Here is a 24,371-nt window from a genome sequence, read left to right on the forward strand (position 1 = left end):
TCAGAGAGGTATCAAAATATACCTGAAGAAGCAAAAAGGACAGACAGAAACATGATTTGCTCGCTTTTCAAGCAGAATTGTAGCAAGCAGAGATCAGCATGGTGAGGTCTAAATCTTGTACAAATTATGACTGCATGCTCTGAAGATCTCTAAGGCCAATATTTCATTTGCAACAGCAGCATTAGTGAATAAAAAGCTACTCATTAATCTAGAATCTATACATGAAACAAAACCTGAGATACTATTTTATAATTCATAAAAGTGAGGAATACACCATTTTGCTTGGTGAAGAACTTGTTCCTCTACCAAAAGCCCACTGCAAAAACAATCTCTTCCAGGATAGCACGTGCTTTTTGCTCCTGCTCAGGCCAACAGCTGCCACTTGACCACGACTGCATGAAACTAAAAGCAGTTAGATGATGACTGTACAGAAAAGCTAGTTCTCTGTGCCACGAGTGCCTCCCAAAGCTACAGCCACACATAGCAACATTGCAACAGACACTTCTTATTAGAAATTACAATTCAAGATATTAAGTCAACACCAAAAGGGTTGCAGATAGCATAATTTTAACAGGCAGAAAATAAGTTCTGTGGGTAATGTTTATAGAAGGTTAAGTTCTAGAAAACTGTTACATTATTTGAACTATCAAACTATTACACATTCATGCTATTACATCACATTACAGTTGCTTTTCACGTACACAAATTTTCCACTGAAATGACACTAAAAAAATTTCTATAACTCATTCATTTGGGAAAATAACTGCATCAAAAAGTAGTAAGAACAAGCCACTCTCAAAGCTCATCAAGAAAACCTGGAACTTCAATAACCACACATGCATCCTACAAACACATAAAAATGCAAAAGCATATTGCCTTCTTCAGACAGAGATTCTAAGACGTTTTACTACACAACTCTATGGTTCCCAATCCAATGGCTCAATTCATACTGAAACAATGGCCTTGACCAATGCTCCATGTTCAGATATAAACTAGGCATGACTCCTCTGCTTTTCCTTCCTGGCACAGGATTTTGTCCAACTATAAAATTTATCTTCCTCATTCTTAGTGAGATCTGTTGATCCCGATCAATCACTGAGCTATGCCAACTTCTTCAACTGTGGCAGTATAACAAACACTACACCTCTGAAAGAAGCACTCTTGCACAGCAGCAAGGATTGTATTACACATTTGTACAAAGTAGGTACACCTATGGAAACAGAATCACATTCAAAGACAGGCTATGAAACCACTGTAATGCTATAATAGGAAGGAAAAGTACCGCAATAATAGCAGGGTGGCAAAGTCTCCTACCACAGCAAATGAAAACAAGCCCAAATGTAGCAGCTGCAGAAACAAAGAAAAAGAAGTGCTTACCTTTGGAAGACCTCAGGTAGACAAAGATCTCCAGCAAGACCTCTACTGCCAACCCTTAAACGAGGACTGAGAAGGGGTGGATCCTGGCTCCATCCCATCCATCGGTCAGGTGCACTGCATGCACATGTGCTCCCCTGGGTTTGCCCTGCCTTCCCACCAGGTGCTCAACCACTGCTTCAGGTTGTGACTTCACACTTCTGCTACAACCACAGATTGCAAAACAGTAAGGATCATGACTTACGTGATTGAGGAAATAACTGACACATGTCCCATGTAATCATACAGTCTAACAACACTGTATGCATTTCCTCCATCTGTTACTTGAACAACATACATTTCTGCATATATCCAACTTCCCTAGAGCCCTCTTTTAATATGCACAATGGAAAAGAAGCAAAGACTTTTAAATATACACTGAAGAGAAGCCAAAGTTATTCTGGATGAATTTTCTATTTTATTAGTCTCATACAATACACAAGCATACACAGAAGTATATGTATGTGTACGTGACTGGATATACATACACAAAATATGACACACACAGCAAACAAGGCCAAAATATTTGGTCTTGCAAAGATGTGCCCATAACAGCACCAAAGATCAGCATAAAGGCAGAAAAGACCTTTTCAACTGTGACACTGTCCTATCCTACAGCTGCATAGAAAACAGGCCATCTTCTGTAATGGGACAGAAAGACAACAGATAGTTATTTTAACTCTAATAATAAAGAATAAGGTTGCTTTTATCTTACCATTATTCTTTTTTTTTTTTTTCCCAAGGGTTTCTATGAGTGAACCACTATTATGCAGATTATCATGACATGCTGCCCCAAACTGCCAAACTTGCACATCACTCCAGTACCCTTTAATGCCTGGTTACTTTTAAAGTAACAGCTCTTCTGGAGTCTTAGTACACAAACAGGCAATTCCACAGTGCCAGAACTCAAGCAGGTGGGGCAGAAGGCCAGTTTGACTGAACAGTGATCTTATTCTAGAGCTTAGGTGGAAGGTGTATGGCTGCTGGAAGCAAGGTCAGCGAACATGAGGGGGACTACAGTGATGTCACTTATCTTTGCAGGGAGATGGCCAATACTGAAGGGGACAACTGAAAGTATGTTTGTTTGTTGATGGGTATTTTTTTAGTATGTTAACAACAAAAGGAAGACATAGAGAACACACAGTCATTTTAATATGACCAGATGAGAATGGTCATATTAAGAATGGAAACGTAGAGCAGAGACATGTAATGCTTTTTTTTCCTCTTGAACATCAGTGACATGTTCTGACACCCTGGGTGCCCTGAGTTAGAGAACAGTGACTGCAGTAACAATAAAATCCCTGCCAACTCCAAACTTGTGTGTGATTTGCTGCTCCACCTGGATACATACAAGTCCTTGGGCCTAATGGGATTCATCCTAAGGTACTATGGAGAGTTAGCCAATATCATCTCAATTATTTTCAATGGTCTTCGGAATGGGGAAAGGTCCCAGCTGACTGCAAGCTGGCTAACATTGTTCCAATCTTCAAGATGGGAAGAAAAAAAAACCAAAACCCTGGTAAATTATGGACCTGTCAGTCTCACTTCAGTGCTGGTAAATTATGGAGCTGCATCAGGGAAGGTCAGGTGGGGGTTACAAAAAGGATCTTCAGCAGAGGGCAGTGGGCATCTAACAGGCTCCCCAGGGCAGTGGGCACAGCCCCAAGCTTGTTGGAATTCAAGAAGCATTTGGACACCACTCTATGTCATATGGCCTGATTTTGGGTGGTCTGTGTGGAGCCAGGGGTTGGACTTGATCCTTGTGGGTCCCTTCCAACTTGGGATATTTTATAATACTGTGATTCTACTCTCTCATAATGCAACCACAGAAAAAAAATCCACAGAAAACAGCTATCAACATTAATTTCTTATTAACATATTTTGTTAAAAACATTAGAATTGATCATCAAGTTGGTTTTCAGGCAACAAGCCGTGTGATTTACATGTGAAACCACACTTGTTGGAAGCTGCAAAAGGAGAAACCTCATGGACTGGCAGCACATTCTGTGAAGAACATGATGGATTGTTACAAACTTTGTGGCTATGTTATATATTAACCTTTTCAGCTCATGAAAACAGAAAAGATAGTGGTGATGTTTTGACAGGCATGCTTTGCCTGTTCAAAAAAAAAAAAATTAAAAAAAAATACATTTCAAGCCATATATTTTTCCACAAGCTACCATCAGTTAATAACCTAGACTTTAATTTCCTCCTCCGTTGCAAGTTCATGCTTGGACAAATAAGACATTTTCCTAGCCTTCTCCCATCAGAGATTAACACAGAAGCAGTAGGTGTCTGCATGGTAAACAAAGATAGAGGAAAAAAACAGAGGGCCCTCATTGGTGGAGGGTATCCAAGACTCTCGATAAGGGGAGAACAAGGGCATTTCTTAAATACTTGCCCTGATACTACATTTGGCATCCGTGGTGGCACTGGCCTTACACCAGGTTAAGCTACTGATTTACTCCCTTGGTAACATACCAAGGAAGGAGGTAAAACAAAAGGCTTCTCCTTAGGAAAGCTACAAAACACATCCACTTTCATCTTTCTGTTTTGCAATGTCACCAAAGACTGAGGAGAAAGGCTGAAATCTGGGCTCCCAGCTGAGCACATAATCCCAGCTGCAACTGCCTCTGAGGTCCTCATCAGAAGTGCTAAGAGTTGCAAGCAAATCACACCCAGAGTCCTGCCTATCTGACACCAAGGCACAGTCTCTTGTGAGGTCTGTCAATATGTTCTTTTTTTACTTCAGTTTTTTTAAGTGTCTGAGACAACACTTTGTTACTTGGATAGGCTGCATCACAGGCTTCTCCACCTTTGCCTTGAACAGCCTGTATGCTCTCCATGCATTGCATGGTAGCCACAATGTCGGTTTCCCCAGATAGGCAAGAGAGCTGGTCAGACTCCCTTGGGATCCCTGAATCTGGCACCTGGGAGTCTCGCTCACTCAGTATGGAGCCAGCACTCTTCCTGCAAGGATGGTCACTGATCCTTTTTATTTCTTCATCCTCTGCAGTTTCTCCTCTGGCAAAACTGTGGCCATTGAAGCCTGAATGCTCACAGGGCACATCATCATCTTTCCTCTCTCTGATTCCTGACAAGCTCAGCCAATCTGCTATGGCACCCATGGGAAGCATACCACCGCTCTCAGTACTTTGGATATTCTGACAGTCCTTAAGGACCATGTGTTCTCTGGCCAAATTCACATCAGTAGCTGAGGATAATGTTTCTTTTTTCACATAAGAGTTCATCACATCTTTCTGCTTATGTCTCAGAATAAGTGCAATAACACTGACAAGCAAGGAAAGCAGCAGGAACATCATGAGAGAGACATAAAAGCTAATGGTCAGACTGTAAGCTGACACACTGGGATAACTTTCAGGAGAATTGGAAACATTCACCAGAACAGTACATACTGCAAACTTTGACTCCATTTTTGGGCTCTGAGCCCTTACCAACAATTCCAAGGTGTCATCATTCCTTTTGCTGTCACTTCTATTTCGGTGAACAGTTTGAGTCAAATAAATAGCACCGCTGCTTTGATTTACAGAGAAGAACGCAGAAGTTTTTAGCAGGGAGTAATGAACAACTCCATCTGGTCCACCATCATTATCCGATGCTCTCACCTTGCCAAGCAATTGGCCTGCTTCATTTTTCCTAGGGAGATTAAAGAAATACTGATCTTGTGAAAAAACTGGGTCAAACTCATCTCTCCCCTCAATATCTACCTGAACTGTAATTGTGGCCAGTAAGTCACCTTTGTCTTTTGCTTGGATTACAAGACAGTACCTATTCTGACTTTCATAGTCAAACGTTTGCTTTGTATAAATATCTCCTGTCAAAGGGTCAATGAAAAACATCTGATCATCTCCAGGAGCTTCATGCTGAGCCAAACATGAAGACTGGATGGAGTAAGTGAGATGTCCATAGGAGCCTTCATCAAAATCCAAGGCAGTGACAGTGCATACAAAAGAAAAGCTTGGCAGGTTTTCACTGACAAAACAGTTCATGCTGGGAAACAAAAACAGTGGGGCATAATCATTGTCGTCTAGGATGCTAACGTGGACAACAGAAAAAGCCACATTTTTTACATTAGCTCCTCCATCTGTGCCTTGAATGAGCAAAGTAAATTTCGTGGTATCCTCATAATCCAGAGTTTTCATCAAATCCACAGATCCAGTTTTCTCATCCATCCGAAAATACCGCTGGTCATTTCCAGAAATTATAGAGTAAGTGATCTCCGCATTACTGCCTTCATCAGGGTCATTTGCTAAAACTTCTGTGACATGGCTACCAACAGGGAGGCTTTCTTTGATGTGAACGTGGTACTCCGAGCTGCTAAATTCTGGAGGATTATCATTGACATCCAATACAGTTATTAGCACAGTAGCAGTTGAGTTCAAGGAGGGCTTTCCATGATCAGAGGCAAGGAGGACCAAACGATGGGAAGCAGTAGTTTCCTTGTCAAGTACATTGCTCAAAACAAGATTGCCAACAAGCTTGTAGGATGTTTCTGACTCCGTGACACTTGTTTCCACAGTGAATAAGCTCTCAGCATTGCCATCAATAATGGAGTACTCAATGTATGTATTTTCACATGTCCAGTCATAGTCTGTTGCTGAAAATGCAAGGATGCTTTCTCCTACTGAAGCACTCTCACTCACACTGAGACTGTACAGTGCCCTTGTGAACTGAGGGGCATGGTTATTTACATCTTCTATGTGTACCTCTACAGAGGTGACTGTGCTCAGAGCAGGACTGCCACTGTCCACAGCAGCTACCAGTACCCGAATAAAGGCATTGTTTTTCTCATGTGCCACTGGCTCAGTAGTGAACAAAGAACCTGAAAATAAAACACAATCTGTAAAAGTTTGCACTCTTTAATGCACATAAACGTGATTGCTGAATCTTATCAGTCATGTTGGGAAATGGCTCAAATGTTACACACCCCAATGTAACTCTATGAAATCACAGCTAATGCTGTAAGCCAAGGTCTGCCCACAAGGATGCAGTATCAAATACACATACTGCACTCAGACAAACAAAAATTTCTCTCTTCCTCATAGTAGGCTGAACATGCAAATGGCAGAAAATAGAAGGCAAAATAAAATATAACATGTTCATCCTTAGGGGTGGCTCTGCTGTTCATTACTGAACATCATTAGTTCTCCTTTGCTTGCAATCTAGTAACAGCATTGTGGGCTTGTATTTTTGTATTTGTAATTTAGATAGGATTGGCAATGTGTCAGCAAGTTTTACTGAATTTGCTTATCTGAACACTTCATAAGCCATCCACTTCATTTTTTATTTAAGCACCAGAGACAACCTTATGTGACAATCACAGTTTTCTTTTCTCTGTTAAAAACAACCTCTAGGTAAGAATAAAAGAAAGGTCAGTTAAATATTGAGTAAAAAATAGACAATTTTATTTGGGCAAGACATTTGTATATTCAGTGTTTATAGTTAGCATCACTCAATAAACATGCATTCAAAAATTTACATCATGAATGCCTAGAAACAAAAAATAAGTGATATGCACTTGCATACTGAACAGTTACACATCGTTTTGCCAGTATCTACAACAACTGAAGCTGACATAAGCAAAAAATTATATGCACATATGTATATTGAGACACACACAAACCATCTTTCTACCTCTCAAGGTATTACAACATTAAATCAGTAAATCTGTTAACTACTAACAAAGTTGGTGTACTTCAAACAGCGAGTTCTCAAACAAAAAAGTTTTCTCAAAGAAAACTTTTAAATTCCACTTTGAATAACTGAATAACAAGTACTGCAAAAAGCATGCAGCCCAAGCTGTAGACAACCTCCATTATGATAGGCTCAACTATTTTGAAAAGCAGCAGGTATGAACCTCAACTTAATGCAGCTTAATACATGAGCTGAAAGGCCCTGAAACACTGAAAAGTATACAACAGTTTCTCTGTTAAGCTACATCAGTATCTATGCTAATGAATGTTGTGAGTAGCTGTTTTGAGCATGGTTCACAGACAAATTGAGAACTGATCTTTGATGCTGTCAGTTCTTCATCAACAATATCAGATCTAGCCAAAATATATAGTGGAATTGGTGAAATAACACCAATTATTTCCAGAAGTGATCATTGGCAACAAGTGAGAAAGTGGAATATGACTCTTCAGTTTACAGTAAAAAAAGTGGAAATAATAAACCATGCTAAAAAACTCACCATTCTTGTGATCAATGGAAAACCCTTTCGAGGAAGAGAGGATTTTGTAGGAAACCATTCCATTATGCTCTGAATCCCTGTCCACAGCAGAGAGAGTCATAACAGTGGTACCCACTGAAATGAACTCCGGCAAGCTCACCTGTCATATAAAGAAAAATTGAAGTTTTGATAAGACTTCATGAAAGATTTTGAACATAAACAATTGTTTTTCCTTCATTTAATCCGATGCGGAAAAAAAAATATAGTCCTTATCCTTTGAAAAGGTTTCACCTACCTGTTTCCTTAATGGACAAAAGAATAAAGAAAATGATGCATACAACACAATTGGGCTTTATAGAAACATTTAAACAGAAGTAAAATTAATTTAGTTCAGGCTCCATTTGATGAGGTCAACGAATCCCTGAATCTCTCTTCAGTAATACACTAACAAGAGGAATACTTTGCATTGTACTGCAACTAGGACTGGCTTTTCTCTTTCCTTGGAGGAAAACGTTGATTTCTGTACATACAATACGGTTTGCAGTCCCATTCTGCAGAAACTAAAAAAAAAAAATCCAAACAAAAAACAAAACGAAACCAAATCCTCAACCCCCAAAACTTGAAAATCTCAGCACCAGAGTCTGAAAAATTTCCAGATTACTCCAAATAATTTTTCAGATTTCTCCTTTTTCTACACATAACGTGGGACAAGACAGGCCATACCCTTCTTAAAAGGTCACCCACAGTATTTATTTTTGTAATTAGTTTCCTTTTACTTTCTAAATTCAGTTTCAAATTAATAGTAGATACAAAGGCAGCTGCTTCAAGTGTTAGTCTAAATCATTTCAACATGCAGATTATATGTGCATATAACAGACATATATAGTATAAATATGAAAACGCTTTGAAGGACAACAAAAGGATAAAAATTACAGGGTTATGAATAGGGAATTATATGTATCATGGACTGAAAAGAAGCAGTGCATCTTACTGTTCAAGCAACATATCAAATCACCAGGACTGTAGAGAGAGTTCAGCTGTTTCTGTTAGCACAATCAATAGAGTTACACTAATTTACAACAGGCCATAACACTGCTTGTAACGTTCACTTTGATCCACACAACCTTTCCTAGCACCTGCATAAGCAAGGACTTTCCTAAATTATTCTTCAACGAGAGTTAAGGAAAACTTAAGGCCAGATTGTAAAAAACACTTGAGCATTACAAGTGCATTTTTTTCTGGGAGGCACAGGTTTAAGTGGATGACTTACACAAAACCTGAAAGTTTCACAGGTGCCTACAGTCTATTCCAGTTATGTGAGTGGCTAAGCTGCTTTCTGTGCACAGGCTCATAGGTTGAAATTCTCCAGAACATCAACTAGTTAAGCTTATTCCTTAGAGCTGCCTGAGATTTGTAAATGAAGCATTACTCAATGCAAGTCTTCTGTGATGCCTCACATTTCTGGCTCCAAGCAGACCCAACAGACACAAAAAGCATCAAGTCAAGCCAATAGCTGAGTTCACATGCTCGCAGAATGGCTGAGGCTGGTAGGCACCTTTCAAGGCTGTGCTGTCCAGGCCCTGCTCAGAACAGGGTAACTTAAAGCATGTTGTCTGGACTGCAGCTACCTCCAGTGATGGAGGCTCCACAACCCCAGTGTCAGGACAAAGTTCTTCCTGAAGTTTCAGTAGAATCTCCTGTACTTCAGTTTGTGCCCACTGCCTCTCTCCCTGTCACTGGGCACCTCGGAGAACAGTGTCTAGCTCTTCTTTACACCCACCAGGTATTTACATACAGTGGCGAGATCCTCTCTGAGCCTTTTGCTTGCCAGACTGAACAATCAATGCGCTAGGCTCTCCTGGGCAAGCCCCAAAGCTTAGCCACGCATGAACAAGCCTTAAGGAGATAACTTTTCCTCAGTTCCAGGCTGTCTCTCCCTTGTCCATAACCCTAACCTAAGCCACTACATGCACCTAGTCTTAGCCCAAGCCCCACAGCCTCTGTATCACATAAAGATGTCAGGCTAAAACTCTTTCAACAGTCTGATCTCTACCTTCAGGAGCCTCGTATGACATATGTTCCAATTCCTTCAATCATCTTAGTGGCCCATAGTTGCTAAAACAGCTTTGATTCAAAACGTTGTTGGACACCTTGATTTCTAAAACAGTCTAGCATTCAAATCTCTGTCCAGAAGTCCAAAAGCTGAGCTGTGTCCTTGCAGTGGAGTTCCTAGGTCACAGCCTGAACCAGTATGTGAGCACGTGAGGAGCAGGGGGAGCCTAAATCCACCCTTCCTCTCTCCCAGTCTCAGTGATGCTTCCAGGAGCACATGTGCAGTCTGAGTCCGTGTGGGCTTCCCCCCATCCTTCTCATTCCAGTTTGAATCGCAGAAGGCTGCATTTCTCAGCTCCCCTTTTTTCCAGGCTGTTGCTGGGAGGGGTGAGTTAATTCCTCTTTCCTTGATATCTTGTTCTGTGGTGCCTGTGTCTCAAATAAAGGCTCTGTCATTGCCTTTGTTTGCCTTACAGTCCTCTTTCTAGCAGGAGTTGCTAGGGAAGTCAAAACTGGTGTCCCTTACTGCCTACAAGTGTGCCATGGCTGTAAGACAAGGCTACATGCTACAAACTGTACATGCCTAACCTATCACAGGGACAGTTGCTACACCTCTGTAGAGCTGTGTAACTGAAAAAGAAGAAATACGTGCCATAGTAATTGAGTCAGAATAAACGCACCAACTTTTTTTTTTTTACTATTCTGTCAGAAGAAACAACCAGTCCTGAACAATGGACACTGCTCACCAAACCAGTTTTGGATTATATCCAGTAACTCTGGATACTGTAATGAATGCACAGCACAAGGAGTACAGCTGGCATTCTCACCACCGTTCTTCTGAAGCCATGAAACACAAACACGAAAAGTGAACCAAACCTTTGGTCTCTTTCACAGAATTCCTAGGAAAGGGGAAGGATTTCTGAGAAGAGCAATTTGTACAGTCTGCTTTGTAGAGACATTCCTTCTCAGTGGTAATCAAATGCAGTTTTAACACAAAGATGAACGTGCACTCCCACTCCTTGTCCTCTCACACAGAGACATCACACAGTTGCCTGTTTGCTGCTTCCTCACCTGATAGAAATCCTGAGTAAACACTGGTGGGTTATCATTGATGTCCAAAACACAGATTGTGAGTTCTGCTTCTGTTTGATGGACAGAGTCTGAAACCACGATTCCCAGCTTATACACAGCAGTTTCTTCAAAATCCAATGGTTCTACCACTGAGATTACACCAGTGTGTTGATTGATTGCAAATTTCATTCCAGAACTTTTATCATCAATTAAGTCAAACTGAAGTGCTGGGCTAGAGTCCACATCAGTTGCTGATACACGAATCACTGTAAAACCAGGCAGGACATCTGAAACAATAATTTTCAGAGTAAGTCACAGCTAAGGATAATGTTTCAATTTCTTAAGATCTTGCCTTTCCTAATACTAAATCTTAGATAGAGGTAACGTTTCTGCATTAGGGTGTTTCTGGTCTTTTTTGTGTGTGCCCCTTTTGGCTTCATATTTTAGAATACAAGCAAGATTCAGAAACAATACAAAAGTAGTAGTAGATTTCTTCAATCACATCTGATCCTTCCCAATTTTAAACTAGGTTTCCTTTAAATTTCCTCTGAGCCAAAATACCCTTAGACTGTTTCTTCACTCGGAACAGGAGCTTTCATGTTTTTCCCATGCAGCAAAATGTGGAAATGTGATATATATTTAGCTGACATGAATTAATTGCACAGTGTCACAGACTTTCACAGGAATATTTAACTGAGGAACAGTCCCCTGATCTTTGTAGAATCAACAGCTGTTGTCCTGAAGCTTTTGCACAGGAGGAGGGGGCCACCAGAAAGACATCCAGGCAGAGCCAGGAGGCACAGAATCTTAAGAGACTGATGTTTACTTCTGTGAGATTTAGAGATGGATGCAGACAGCTTTTGTTCCGTGTCAAACTGACAGATCAGGAACTGCAAACAGAACCCCACTATCAGTAATAATTGAATCAAGCCTGAAGTCAACAGAGACTAAAACATTTTTTATTTGCATCCTTGGTACATTAAGCTTTAAACACACTGTGCCATGCTCTGGGACAAATGTTCTTAAACCGAATACAAAAGCCCAAATAATTAGCAAGTACTTTACAGCATCTATACTTCCACGACTCCCATTTTTGTCATTACAGGTGGAAGCTAAATTCAGAAAAAATCTATAATGAAAAGACAGCTTTCATGCCTTTTGCTAATAGGAGGATTGGACCAAGTATTTACAAACATGTTGCTGCTTATTTCAGTGCATTATACATACAATGCCTGTTATTTAAAATTTTGAAAAGACTCGAGATATGTAAATGCTGAGCTAATGTCACACCTTACCAACTGACTGCTGCAATGAGAACAAGGTCTGAGTCCTCTTCTTCATGCCATCAACCACATCAAGCTACAGAGCACTTTAAACTTTCATTCAAACCAAGCTTTGTTATTGCAGAAAAGAAGAAACTGAAGACATTTGATCAATATGGTATTGGAGTCCAAAATGAACGGACTACAGATGTACTTCTGTAGTTTCTTCTCTTTCTGAATTGCCTATAGTTTTATGTGAAACTGTTCTTAAACACAATATCTAAAGATAAAGAATAATGCCTCTGAGAACAAAAGCAGTTCATAGTCTACTTAGATACTTCAATATCTAATATTACTATTAATTAAATATTAATAATTTAATACGACCCATTATCCATTTGGCTATAATCTCTCGGTTATATAAATCACAGAAAACACTATGGTGGTCTGACAAACCACAGTCTTATACATTACCTAGCTGTACCATCACACTTACTTTCTGGGACCTCCACTTCGCCAGGTGGTTGGATAATTGGAGCATTGTCATTAATGTCTAGAACTTGTATCCTCACAATACTTGTGGCTGAAAGCCTGGGGTTTCCTTTATCAGCAACTTGTACAACCAATCTACAATTAAAGGAAGCAGTAACTGTCACCATCTATCAGAAAACACAGAAATATTCACCAGAAAAAAAAAAAGTAAGTAAAAAGATAAGCGCTCTCTGCTCCTTGCTGTTCCTCCTATGTCATGGCTTTATGATTTTTGGTTATCGGTATTCCACACCATAACATCGTGTAGTGCACTAGGAGTTGAAGTGTTAATGTTCCAGCTCCAGGTACCTGTCCCAGAAGAGAAGAACTACATACTCCAGTAGGCTTTGTGGTCAGAGAGGAGATAGAACCCCAGTCAAGGTCACCTGATGTTATCTTCCTTCATCAGGCTCTCCTCCCTGCTGCTCAGCCGGACTGCGCATCTCACCTCAGCGTTATGGTGAGGCCTACCCACCTTTTGGACACTCTCCCTAATTATATTTGATCTATTAGCTTCAATTCTAATTATATTATATTACAGTGTGCTATCTTGCATTCCAATACCATATTTAGTAAATTAGTTTGTTTCTCCTCAGATCGTTGCCACTGTTTTTAATTATTTTGGGGTCCCCTGTTTCCCTTTTTCAGAGGCGCGGATTTTGCACAATCCCTCCGCCCCGCTGGTCACGGAACCGGGCCGAACCAGCCTGTAAAACACTGACAATATTCCATCTTTCTTTCTGTGTAGGTGACTCTCTGAAATTTTAATTTTCATATATTACAAGAATGGCGTCCAGGAGAATCCAGATGGCAAAAACACACTGAAATCATAATGACATAGTGATGCATTCATTTCAGCCAAATTCATATAATGTTCAGGTAGTTTAAGAAAACAAAAAACAGAAAAGCCTTGAAAAGATTTTTCAGGTAAGATATTTCTCAAGAAGGCAATTCAGAGCGGGAACTAAAGCTTAAGTACTGACTTGTCCCTGGGAGAAATCTGACTCTCCTCATCGATTATGAAGGGACAAAAGGAAGATGAAAATCAAGCAGTATTAAAACTTCCAAAGTAATATACAGCCAGGACGTCTGCAGAGATACAGAAAATACTGGCAACATTCATCACTGTCAAAGCCCCTCTGGTTTTAGAAGGACCAGAATCTCACTGTCAGATTAAGGGAGTTTGACTCAGGCTTCTCTTTTACACCTGCATAAGGATCAGTAGAAAATTTTTAACAACCTTTTTGATTCCACAAACAAAGCAGCAAAGAAAACAGTAAATGATGAGCTGATAGACATGGATAGAAGGAAGTTTACTCTGTGGGAACCAGCCTTCAAACAATGAAAAGCAAATGGTTCTATAAGCAAAGATGATTTAGAAGACTCCATCCTTCCCCAAGATTATGAAGGGGATTAAAAATTACATCTGATTCAACAGGTGCTCTAAGAAGGCAACTAATTGAAAGCAAAAGACATCAAGCTACATGAAAAAATATACATCAGGGTTTGGCATCTCTATTGAATGTTTTGGGTAAGACCAACTGTTCACATGTCTGTCAACGTTTTCTCTCAAGAAATCATCTCAGTGCTTCACTTCTTCCTCTTAGTCAAAAATTGCTATTCCAAATGTCAAGAAGATAGTGTATTCTAAACATTCACACAACAGTATGGAGCAACAAGGCTGTAACTCAAGCTGTGGATTGCACTTCATTCCTGAGCCATGCAAACTCTGCCCTGGGTCTCTTCGTTGTTTCCTATTCTGAGAGAACACACAGCTTGAACTGCAGACTGGTATTCAATCAGTGATCACATATAATTCCATATTGTTATATGGAATTTATATTTTATATATATTTTATATATAAATTATATATATAATATATATTATATTGTTATATAATTCCAGAAAGTGTATTTTTTCTAGAATGAATATTGGTAAAGTACTTACAGAAATATTTGACTGCAAATAATCACTTTCTAGGGTTTCAGGAAAAAACTCATAAAAATATTTCAACCAAGGCATTAAAATCAAGGTTCTGTCAAGACTTCCAATTACAAACCCTTTTGTAAAAGACTTAGAACTTCTAGGGATGAAAACATTCAATTTAGATAAAATAAATAAGTCCTTGCAAACTGGAAAGAACCAACAGCGTAATTCTGAAATTAAACAGCAAAATAGTTTTAAAAGCTTTTTTGTTATTCACTCTCCACCTAGAGACACAGATTAAAAGATAATAAGGAGAGGGAATACGAATATTCTAATCCTCAAACAAACTGCCTATCAAAAATGCTAGAATTCCAATTTAAATGTTGAAATAAATCAGGTTTCCAGTTAAAGATAGAAACCAGAATGGATAGGAATACACGTTCAGTGCTTTACCATAAATGTCCTTCCTTTGGAGGATTTATTCCAGGCATTCTTTTAAAGTACTGCATGCAAATAAAATGTATTACACTATTTAAATAGTGACTAAAAAAGAAGAACTGATGTTTTTGATTCAGTGAAAAACTGAAAAATAAACCACAAGCGAAGTGTTCTACATATTAATTTAAAATAAAGCATTTCCTTTAGAATGCTATTATCAAATTACACCTACATTTAAGAAAAAATCATATACTGTTCATCTTTTTCATGTGGTTTTCTAAACGTTATTCTGATTCACAATAATTCTGATTGGATGACTAAAAATTTGAGGCCCCACACTGCCATGTGGAAAAAAAAAAGGAATTTCTACTAACACACATAAAGCAATCTAGTTTTTATAGAGATTGCAGTATATAAAAAGGGTACATTTATGAATCAAGATACTTTTACTTTCTCTTCAAAGCATAATTTCTTACTTTCCCTGCAAGGCATGACTTGGTTTCTTTCTAAATTCAGTTATAGCATGTGTGATAAACTGTCACATTTACTTGATCATATTTACTCACAATTTCTTGGAAAACAGAAAAGAAACTAATACTGAACACAGGACAGCTTATCGATATAATCAGCTTACAGAATAATTTTATCAAGTGATGTAGAAGAAAGTTTGAAATATATTCTATTTTAAATCAGAAAGCAGATTATGAACCAAATCTAACAAACAGGGACAAGTTCTTTGTCTCAATTATTATTAAAAAAAAAAAAAAAAAAAATCCAAAAAGGAAGAACTGTATAAATTAGGTATAATTTCTTCTCAGACAGAGCAGCAAGCCATTGGAGCATGTTGCCAGGGGAAGTGGTGGAGTTAGTGGCCCTGGAGGTGATCAAGAAACATGGAGATGTGGCGCTGAAGGACATGGTTTGGTGGGGCAATATTGGTGGTAGGGGCACAGATGGACTAGATGATCTTAAAGGTCTTTTCCAACCTTAGTGATTCTATGAATCTATAGTTCTCAATAAACTGAAATCCAGGAACAGTTGTCATTTCTCTAGTGAATCGTGTTCACTTCTATCAGTGAATGTTGCAACTGACAGTATAAAACTATTTTCCTTCCCCTAAGAAATAACCAGAAATCCATGCTAGAAATGAGCAGTTTAAGGCTGTTTTCAGAGCTGCCTAATTTTGCACCCAGGCTCTGCAAGTAATGGATATCCACAGAAAAGTGTAAAATACATATTCTAAGCAAACTTACATTAAAATTTAAAAAAAAAAAAAATCTTTTTTTTTTTTTTTAAAAAAAAACTCTGCATACAAACCTATAGGATGAAGCCTTTTCATGATTTAGGACAGTATTAGTTGATAAAGTCCCTCGTGCTGAATCAATTAGAAATGCCGCGTTTTCATTACCAGACAAAATTGTGTATTCTGTTTCTCCATTCAGCTGGCTGTCAAGATCAGTTGCAGATATCTGTTAGGAAGCAAATCCGAGCCTTAATTCATAATAGCAGAACATAATTTTGCAAAAAAACTTTACACTACTATATTTCTGGTTGCTTTCCTCTTGACTGCTCAAATTTAAGCAAACAAACATACTGGTCCCCAACATAAGTGTCATGTGAGGTTGTATGGGAACTGCTGAATCAGGGCCTGAACCTCTGATTGACCACCTGAGGCAAGCAATGAGTCCATCCTGGGGGCACAGGTGAAGACAATTCTCCTGAGCTGCTGGAAGGGGTGAAGCTTGGCTCCACCTCTCCTACACCCCATTTAAGAACTGACTGCAACTACAGAAGGATCCCTTTTGGTGATCACTCCTCTTGGAGTCTTTTCAGTGAGCCCAGGACAAGGGTAAGCTTTACATCCATTCTTCTTTAGTGTGGTAACCTGTTTAGCCTAAGTTTCCTGTATATTTCTTAGTTATAACATCTGTATATTCACTGATTACAAAGAGATCGTGAACTCTGCTCTTGAATTGAAATACTGTGCACAGATTTCCCCGTGCAATCTGAAATCCAGCTACACAAAGCATTAGGTATGAATATAATCATTTTCACACTGCTTATTTGTATAAGCCAATTGTTAGAATTCTGTCTCTGTTGGGTGACTAAAATTTACTTTCTCACTGGTCCAGGACTACCCCTTAAGATACTACCACTATACAGTCAAAGAATAAGTGTAATTAATTGTTAAGATTGTCAGAGCTTTCATAGGATATTTTTTAAACAACTCTATAAAAACACAAATTTAAAAAATGCAAAATGCAAAAGGGAATGTATAAAACCAACATAATAAATAACATTCAACAGCAGTAACAAGCTCCTCAGATGTTTCTCAGATTTTTGACTCTTCAATGAGTTGTCACTGTATTTTGCTGGTTCCTGAAGAAGCATTATAATGAGTGTAGGATCCAAACCATGGCAGTGACAACCAGTCACTAAATAAAGAAAACGGACTGTATATTGTCAAAACTTTGATTACACATCTGGCTTGACTGCCTTTTGATTCTTCCCTATTGCTGGACACGTTTCTCTAAATGCAATGTCCATCAGTTTCTAATCATTTTGCCTATGAGGCAGTTATGGCTTTCCATTTATGTAATCTCTAGAGAATGAATATCTTTAGTACCTAAGATGACCCTTACTGCAACCTGACTTGCAATGCAAGAACATGTACTGAGGAAATTATGTGATCTTCTAGTCTGACATCTTCTTTTGCTCTTACCTGGCCAGCTGGAAATGCTTTTAGATCTATTCAGAGGAAGAAATGTTGTCACATTTAAATTCAGACAAGCTGCTTTTTAAGCATTAGACTTTAAATTGAACACCGGAGTTTAACTCCATTCCTGGTTTGATGGGTTGGAAGTACTCTTTTTACAGCTGCAGCCCTTTCACAGTAGATGTATGAATGCAGGGCCTAGCCTATGTTGTAACTAGAATCATGAATTTCATTAACACTTTTCAACTACTTGAAGAGATAAACAGAATATTAAAGCAATCTGAATTTAAAGTCCAGCTGCACAACTCTTAAGAAGATAAAGAATTCTCCCCCAACTTGATAAAACTGAAAAGAGTTCTGAAGTATGGTCTACATAAAATCATAAAATACATTTTACATATGCAAAGTAGTAGGAAGAACCCACCTTCAGTTTTTGAGAGATCATCCAAAACAAAATTGAGCAGGGCTGCATTTGTTATTCAATCAATCCAATTTCTTCTTAACAGCAGAACTGAGCCTATGAAGATATGTTTCCTCTTACCTGTATGACATCTGTTTTAGGAGTCTGGCCTTCCCATATTGATGCTTTGTAAGAGCTTTGTTCAAATTTAGGTACATTGTCATTAACATCTTGTATCAATACTGTAACTCTGCATAGCACGGAATTCAAATTATTTTCAGCCAAGATTGATAGATGTATTTTATGCTTAAGTTCATAATCAAGAAACTTCGGCTCCTTTACTGTGATTGTACCTGTTTCATAAAATAAATAAATCAGAGAAATCCCTGAATACAGCACAGAATTTAAAGAAGCTTCTCATTGCATTTCCCTCTACATGACATAATCCTCCATGCACAATTTACTGTACTCTGACAGCTATGTTTTAACTGATTAACTACATGCAATTTCCTAAAACAAAGACCAACTTGTAGAAGGTTAGAGAAGAAAGTGTCTGCACGTGTGCTCCTCTAAAGTGACAGCAAACCAGCTGTGTCCCAAGATACTCCTGGCTGTCATCTCAGTATACCTTCATCTAGCCCTTCACCTACATTCAAATAAAGCAATAGCTTTATCTGTACCTAACTGACACATAGGCAAAACAATGCAGTTTCCTTTGATGTGGTGAGCTCTCCCAACAAAAATAATCTCTGATTGAGACAACAGGCACAAATGTATATCTCCACATTACACTATTATTTCCTTGGTTCTTTCCTGTTTTTTTCCAGGTTTTTCCTGAAAAATCAAGCACAGGCACTTTAACAGCACCTCATCTGAACAAACCAAAATCATTTTAAACTGTCCATCAGCAGTAAACGTGATAGTTCTAAAGAGAGTTCACTGCTTGATGCCTGAAGCCATCAGAATAATCAGAGGTGAAAACCACTGGGAACTCAGACATCTGTTATGAGTACAAACTATTCCCATTATTTCTCAGGAAAAATACTTACCCTGTCTATGCCAGCCCAGAGAGACTACAACTGTTCAAAAGGCCAAGTCTCCTTCTGCTGACATTTGGAAAGAGCTAAGAGATGACTGGAGGTGCTATGCCCTCTAAACAGGCCTCAGACAAGGCCACAGTCTTTAAGCTACAGACACTTGACAGAAACAATAAGGAAAATACAAGTTTACCTGTAATGGGGTGTATGGAGAATATGCTTTCCTCTTCACCAAGGATGCTATATTTTATGCTTTCTCCAGTAAATTTGCGTTCATAAGCTTCCACAGTTAGAAGTGATGTACCTACAGAAGTAACACGACATTTTCATAATGTCTGTTTAAAGAGGGTATATCGTAATTTGGTATTACTACGAGTAATAGCAGATGCACAGCCAAATATCTGTGTATTAGCCTAGCTGCTTATTCATAACTTAACAAAGCAGACAACAAAAACAAGTCTTCTGTGATCTCTCATCATAATGAAACATCAAAGGAAAAGCACTACCTCTCCTTGCACAGTAAATTAGTCATTTGATTGAAATTTCATTAGCTACCTTGTGAAAATATGAGTTTTTAACTTTTGCTGATTGCAAATTCCCTCGTACCACTGAAATTGTCTTACCTGAAGCCACAATTGGAAAAAGATAGCATTAATTCAGTGAAAGGCCAAAACAGACACTGACTACAAAATTCCCTTTCAGAGGTTGTCTGGAAAAGTGGCTGTATTCCGTTTATTTAAGTTATGCTGTCTTGCAATGTTTTAATTCAACCTTTTCAGGGATTCTTCTAAGGAAAAGTCCCTTTTAATGATACGCACAGGAATGCACGTTACCTTTAAATGACTACAAAGATGTTATTTTATTTATCGTGCCATTTATCTGAGTTCTATCTGGATTTTTGAGAAATACTTAGAATGAAGTAAAATTTTATGTAGCTGTTTTTTGTCAGAGAAAATGCAATGCTGAAACCACATGCACAGCCATGTGTCAAAGGCAGCTGAATCCAGCAGAATCTCGGTTCTATGAAACAAGTAATGATTTAATACAGAATACAAAAGATGTGAAATATAAATCGTATTTAAATATTAAAAAGAATCATAGCAAGCTTTAGTAAAGCTGTTACTGATACTTCCAAATAATTGTTGTTTTCAAGATAGCAACTGCTACTTAATTGATTTTGTTTAAATTAAAATTAATTTATTCCACTCAGCTGTGATGGAATGATATTACCATACAACCTTCCTAACGGTATTACAGAAAACAAGCTATTTTATTACATAACAAAGGACATGCTGCTCATGCAAAATTTTGGAAGTAAGGGCTTTAACTTTATAAAATATCCTTAGTTTCTATCTGCTACATTTTGGGTTTCTTAAGCTTTATTTTAGTACTGGTATCCACTGATTTTAAAACCAGGAAATCTTGTTTTAAATAGATTGTAATTTACTCCTAAAAATTTGGGAATCAAAAGCAAAAACACACCAATCATGACAGATGCACTTTCCTGCACTAGTGAGTATACTCATAGGGTATTTACTACAAAAGTTCTGTAAATAAAATCTAATCAAAAAACAAATGGATATAAAATCAACACAGTTTCTTTTAAAAAAAAAAAAAACAACCCAGTGGGTGCCTTCTGAATGATAGTGGGTTGAATTTTCTTTGCTGGGTATACAGGAACTGTTGGATCACAGCCTGAACCTCTGATTGATCACCTGAGATGAGCACTGAGTCAGCCACAGGAGCACAGGTGAAGGCAATTCAGTTGTGTGACCAGAAGGGGTGGAGCCTGGCTGCACCTCTCCTGGACCCATTTAAGAGCTGACTACGACTGGGGAAGGATCCCTCTGTGGAGATTGCTCCTTGTGGACTTTCCCAAGAGCTTCTAACACCGGTGAGCACTTCTCATTTGTTTGTGATTATCTTTTCCAGCATGATAATCTTATCAGCCTAATTTCTCTGTATGCTTATTGATCGTATAATTCTATACAACATCTGCATGCTTACTGATCTTACGCTGGGCAACCCTGATTTACAGCAGAAAGCAGCAAAAGAATGATCATTTATAGCATCCCCTGCTAAAAACAAAAGAAAACATAAATCAAGGACCGCAGGATGTTAATGTTTCTCTCCTAACACTGTTAGCAGTCTCTTTGTTTATTTGCTGGCTTAAGAAGAAACGCTACCAGAAATAGAGTAAGCAGCAGTATTTTCATTTGAATCCCTGGTTTTCTGGGATTAAGTTAACAAAACGTTGCTCTCAATTATAATACATCTACATCATAGTTCTCATTCTCTCTTCTGTAGTGAGTATTGTAGTGTCTTCCTTCCTCTGTAGACATACGACTGATTTATCCTTGCCCTTTTTTTTCTTAAGATCTCTTAATCGCTAATGAAAGAAAGTCCTGAGGGACTCACCCAAAACACAGTTTTAGACAAAACTAAAGCTACAGGCCCTTGGCTTTGGCTTTCATTGTTTACGCTGTTTTGAGTTTCAATTATTTTAAGAATAAACTTAGAGTAAGCTTAGAGCTTTCCCACTCTATTAGTTAAGGTGGAAATAAAATTAGGAGGAAAAGCCACGTTTATTAATACCAGTTCTACAAATAATTAGTATGTAATGTAAATGTCCCTTGGACTGAGTACACTGGAATTATTCATACTTGAAACTAAAATTTGGGGGTGAAACCTTCTAGCTCCTAGCTCAATCTGAAGCTCTGCTAAATTTGCTGCAATCAAAATGTTTTAAGTTGAATCAGATGAACGCTTTTTCTACAGATTGGACTACAGAACTATGGAGTTCTTGTTGCCATGGGTCCGTGGGAATTAGCAGAATTGCAGACTGGATTGCCTGGCCTGGCTTGTGAATGAACACTTAAGAACATTTAGGATCACAACAGTTCATTTCTGTAAAGCTCTCACTTTCATTTTCTTCCTTTAATCTTGTTTCTTAACAAAACCTATCTTTGCTTTCATTATTTTTTCTTGGGTAGAAATAAATTCAGCTCTTTCTTGCAATAATCAGTTAGTTAATGCAGATTAATCCAAACTCTCAGGAAAAGAATGAAACTCCAGCGTCTTCTCCTTACTCCTCATTGGAGACTGACAATTAAGTTCTTGTGATACTTTCTGAAAACACCAGCTTGCTGCAGCAGCAACAGGTAGACATCAAAGAGAAACACAACTAATTACCATACAAAGCAGGGCTGAAGCCTATGATATATCTGTGGCTTGATTATGGAAACAAAAATCAGTTATAGGGAACCTAAAACTACTTGTAAATCATGGTCAAATTAATGGAATGAAAACCATACATTAAATGTCAAGATGATATGCATGAATATGATATTCATTTATTTATTTACTGCATTTGTAGTTGAAAATGCAAATGAAGCACTGGTTTCACAGAAATTTAAAATTCTATCCTGTTCAAAGCCTTCTAATTTTTTCCGAAATCTTGCATGTTTTTTGACATTGTCAGATTGTGAGAGAGCAAGACAGATGCTCTAGCCTAGTGGTTTGGTCACAATTCACAACATTAGTAATACTGGTAAGCATTAATTTTAAAGCACACTGCTGAAAATTTGGCTTGTAGCCTCAAAGAGGCATGCAGGAAGAAATGGCTGAGAATCATAATTTCTGCCACAGCCATCTTCATCCTTACTTCTGTTTCTAATTATGCATGAACACTGATTGGTTTTCCTAAATTATTAACACATTTTTTTCTTTTCTGATTCCTAATCAAATACATAGGCTATTACTCAAGATCTGAGATTTCACTATTCTCACAATACTCTTAGGATATAAAGGAATATTGCTCAGAGGGAAATTTGAACTATAGAGGATAAATGAGAGGTTCAAGCTGAACCTCACAAAGCAGCTTTTGAATTTTGAATATAGAGGTAGATCAGGCCTCTAAATATATCTGGTCAACTGTACAGTGGGATCTGTGGGTGGAAAAAATGAGAAAGGCACTACATTCTGCCCCTCACTGTGATGAGCACAACCCCTGGAGCATGAAAATTACCTACTGTAACTCATCAGCAGGATGCACAACAAATATCATCTAAAAGATAAGTACAGTTAAAATCCTCATCAATACTCTAAACAACAAATTAATCTGTAAGTACCTTGTGGTTCAAGCTGTTTATCTCTTGGCGGCATGTAGTAGTGCTGTCTCTGTCTAGAGATGCACTGTGGAAGTGCAAATGTCAATGTCTGCAAACTTTTCCTCCCTTCACCTCACCTTACCCATATTCTGCTTCTGAAAAGTCCTGAATGTAAGTAGGTTTTATGATATCTCTAAAAGCCATTACAATTCATTAAAGGTTTTGTAAAAACAACGGGAAAAAATCTCACGTTGCAAATAGTATACCTCACTCATCTCATCTGAACTTGATTGTGTTGACAAGTAAAACAGGGAGTAGGCGGTCGACCCATCATTTAAGTCATTTTCTAAAGGAATGAATCCACTGATGCTCAGGGTTTCCCAGGCTCTGGGGTGCAAGAACACCATCTCTGTCGCATGAGCTTACTACTTAATGTACCACTGTATAGGAGCAGCAAACACACGCATCAGGCAGTTCCTACAGGTCACAGTTCTTTTGCTGATACACTCAAAAAGGGCAGAAAGGTAGCTCACAGAATTGCAGAATGTCATGGGTTGAAAAGAACCACAATGATCATCTAGTCATGGGCAGGATCACCAGCCAGCAGACCAGGCTGCCCAGAGCCACATCCAGCCTGGCCAGTGATGGTGCATCCACAACCTCCTTGGGCTACCTGTTCCAGTGCCTCACCACCCTCTGAGTGAAAAATGTCCTCCTAATATCTAACTTAAATCCCCTGTCTCAGTTTAAAACTATTCCCCCTTGTCCTATCACTATCCACCCATGTAAACAGCTGTTCCCCATTCTGTTTATGTTCCCTTCAAGTATTGGAAGGCCACAATGAGATCTCCCCAGAGCTTTCTCTTTTCCAAGCTAAACAAGCCCAATTCCCAGTTCCCTCAACCTTTCCTCATAGGATAGGTGCTCCAGCCCTCTGATCATCTTAACGGGCCTCCTCTGGACCCATTCCAAGAACTCCACGTCCTTCTTCACAGAATCACAGGGTGACCCAGGCTGGAAGGGACTTCAAGGATCATGAAATTCCAACCCCTCCCTGCCACATGCAGGGCCACCAACCTCCCTATTTAATACTAGACCAGGCTGCCCAGGGCCCCATCCAACCTGGCCTTGAACACCTCCAGGGATGGACGGGCATCCACAGCCTCTCTGGGCAGCTGTTCCAGCACCTCACCACTCTCTCTGGAAAGAACTTCCCCTGACATTC

The 24,371-nt window shown here is 38.7% G+C and overlaps 1 protein-coding gene across 1 annotated transcript in view; it reads right to left on the minus strand.

Moving 5' to 3' along the window:
* Positions 1 to 1,333: 1,333 nt before the first annotated feature.
* DCHS2 (dachsous cadherin-related 2) overlaps positions 1,334 to 24,371 on the minus strand; it is a 95,703-nt gene continuing 72,665 nt past the window's right edge. Inside the window, 9 exon segments of the mRNA XM_090140049.1 lie at positions 1,334 to 3,939; positions 3,941 to 4,156; positions 4,158 to 6,256; positions 7,625 to 7,763; positions 10,727 to 11,013; positions 12,485 to 12,615; positions 16,202 to 16,353; positions 18,142 to 18,353; positions 19,231 to 19,341. Of these exon segments, the coding sequence (XP_089996175.1) occupies positions 3,481 to 3,939; positions 3,941 to 4,156; positions 4,158 to 6,256; positions 7,625 to 7,763; positions 10,727 to 11,013; positions 12,485 to 12,615; positions 16,202 to 16,353; positions 18,142 to 18,353; positions 19,231 to 19,341 (3,806 nt within the window). The 3' untranslated portion in view covers positions 1,334 to 3,480.

The sequence above is a fragment of the Phasianus colchicus genome, chromosome 4 (assembly GCF_987193195.1).
Source record: "Phasianus colchicus chromosome 4, bPhaCol1.hap1.1, whole genome shotgun sequence".
NCBI lineage: Eukaryota > Metazoa > Chordata > Aves > Galliformes > Phasianidae > Phasianus > Phasianus colchicus.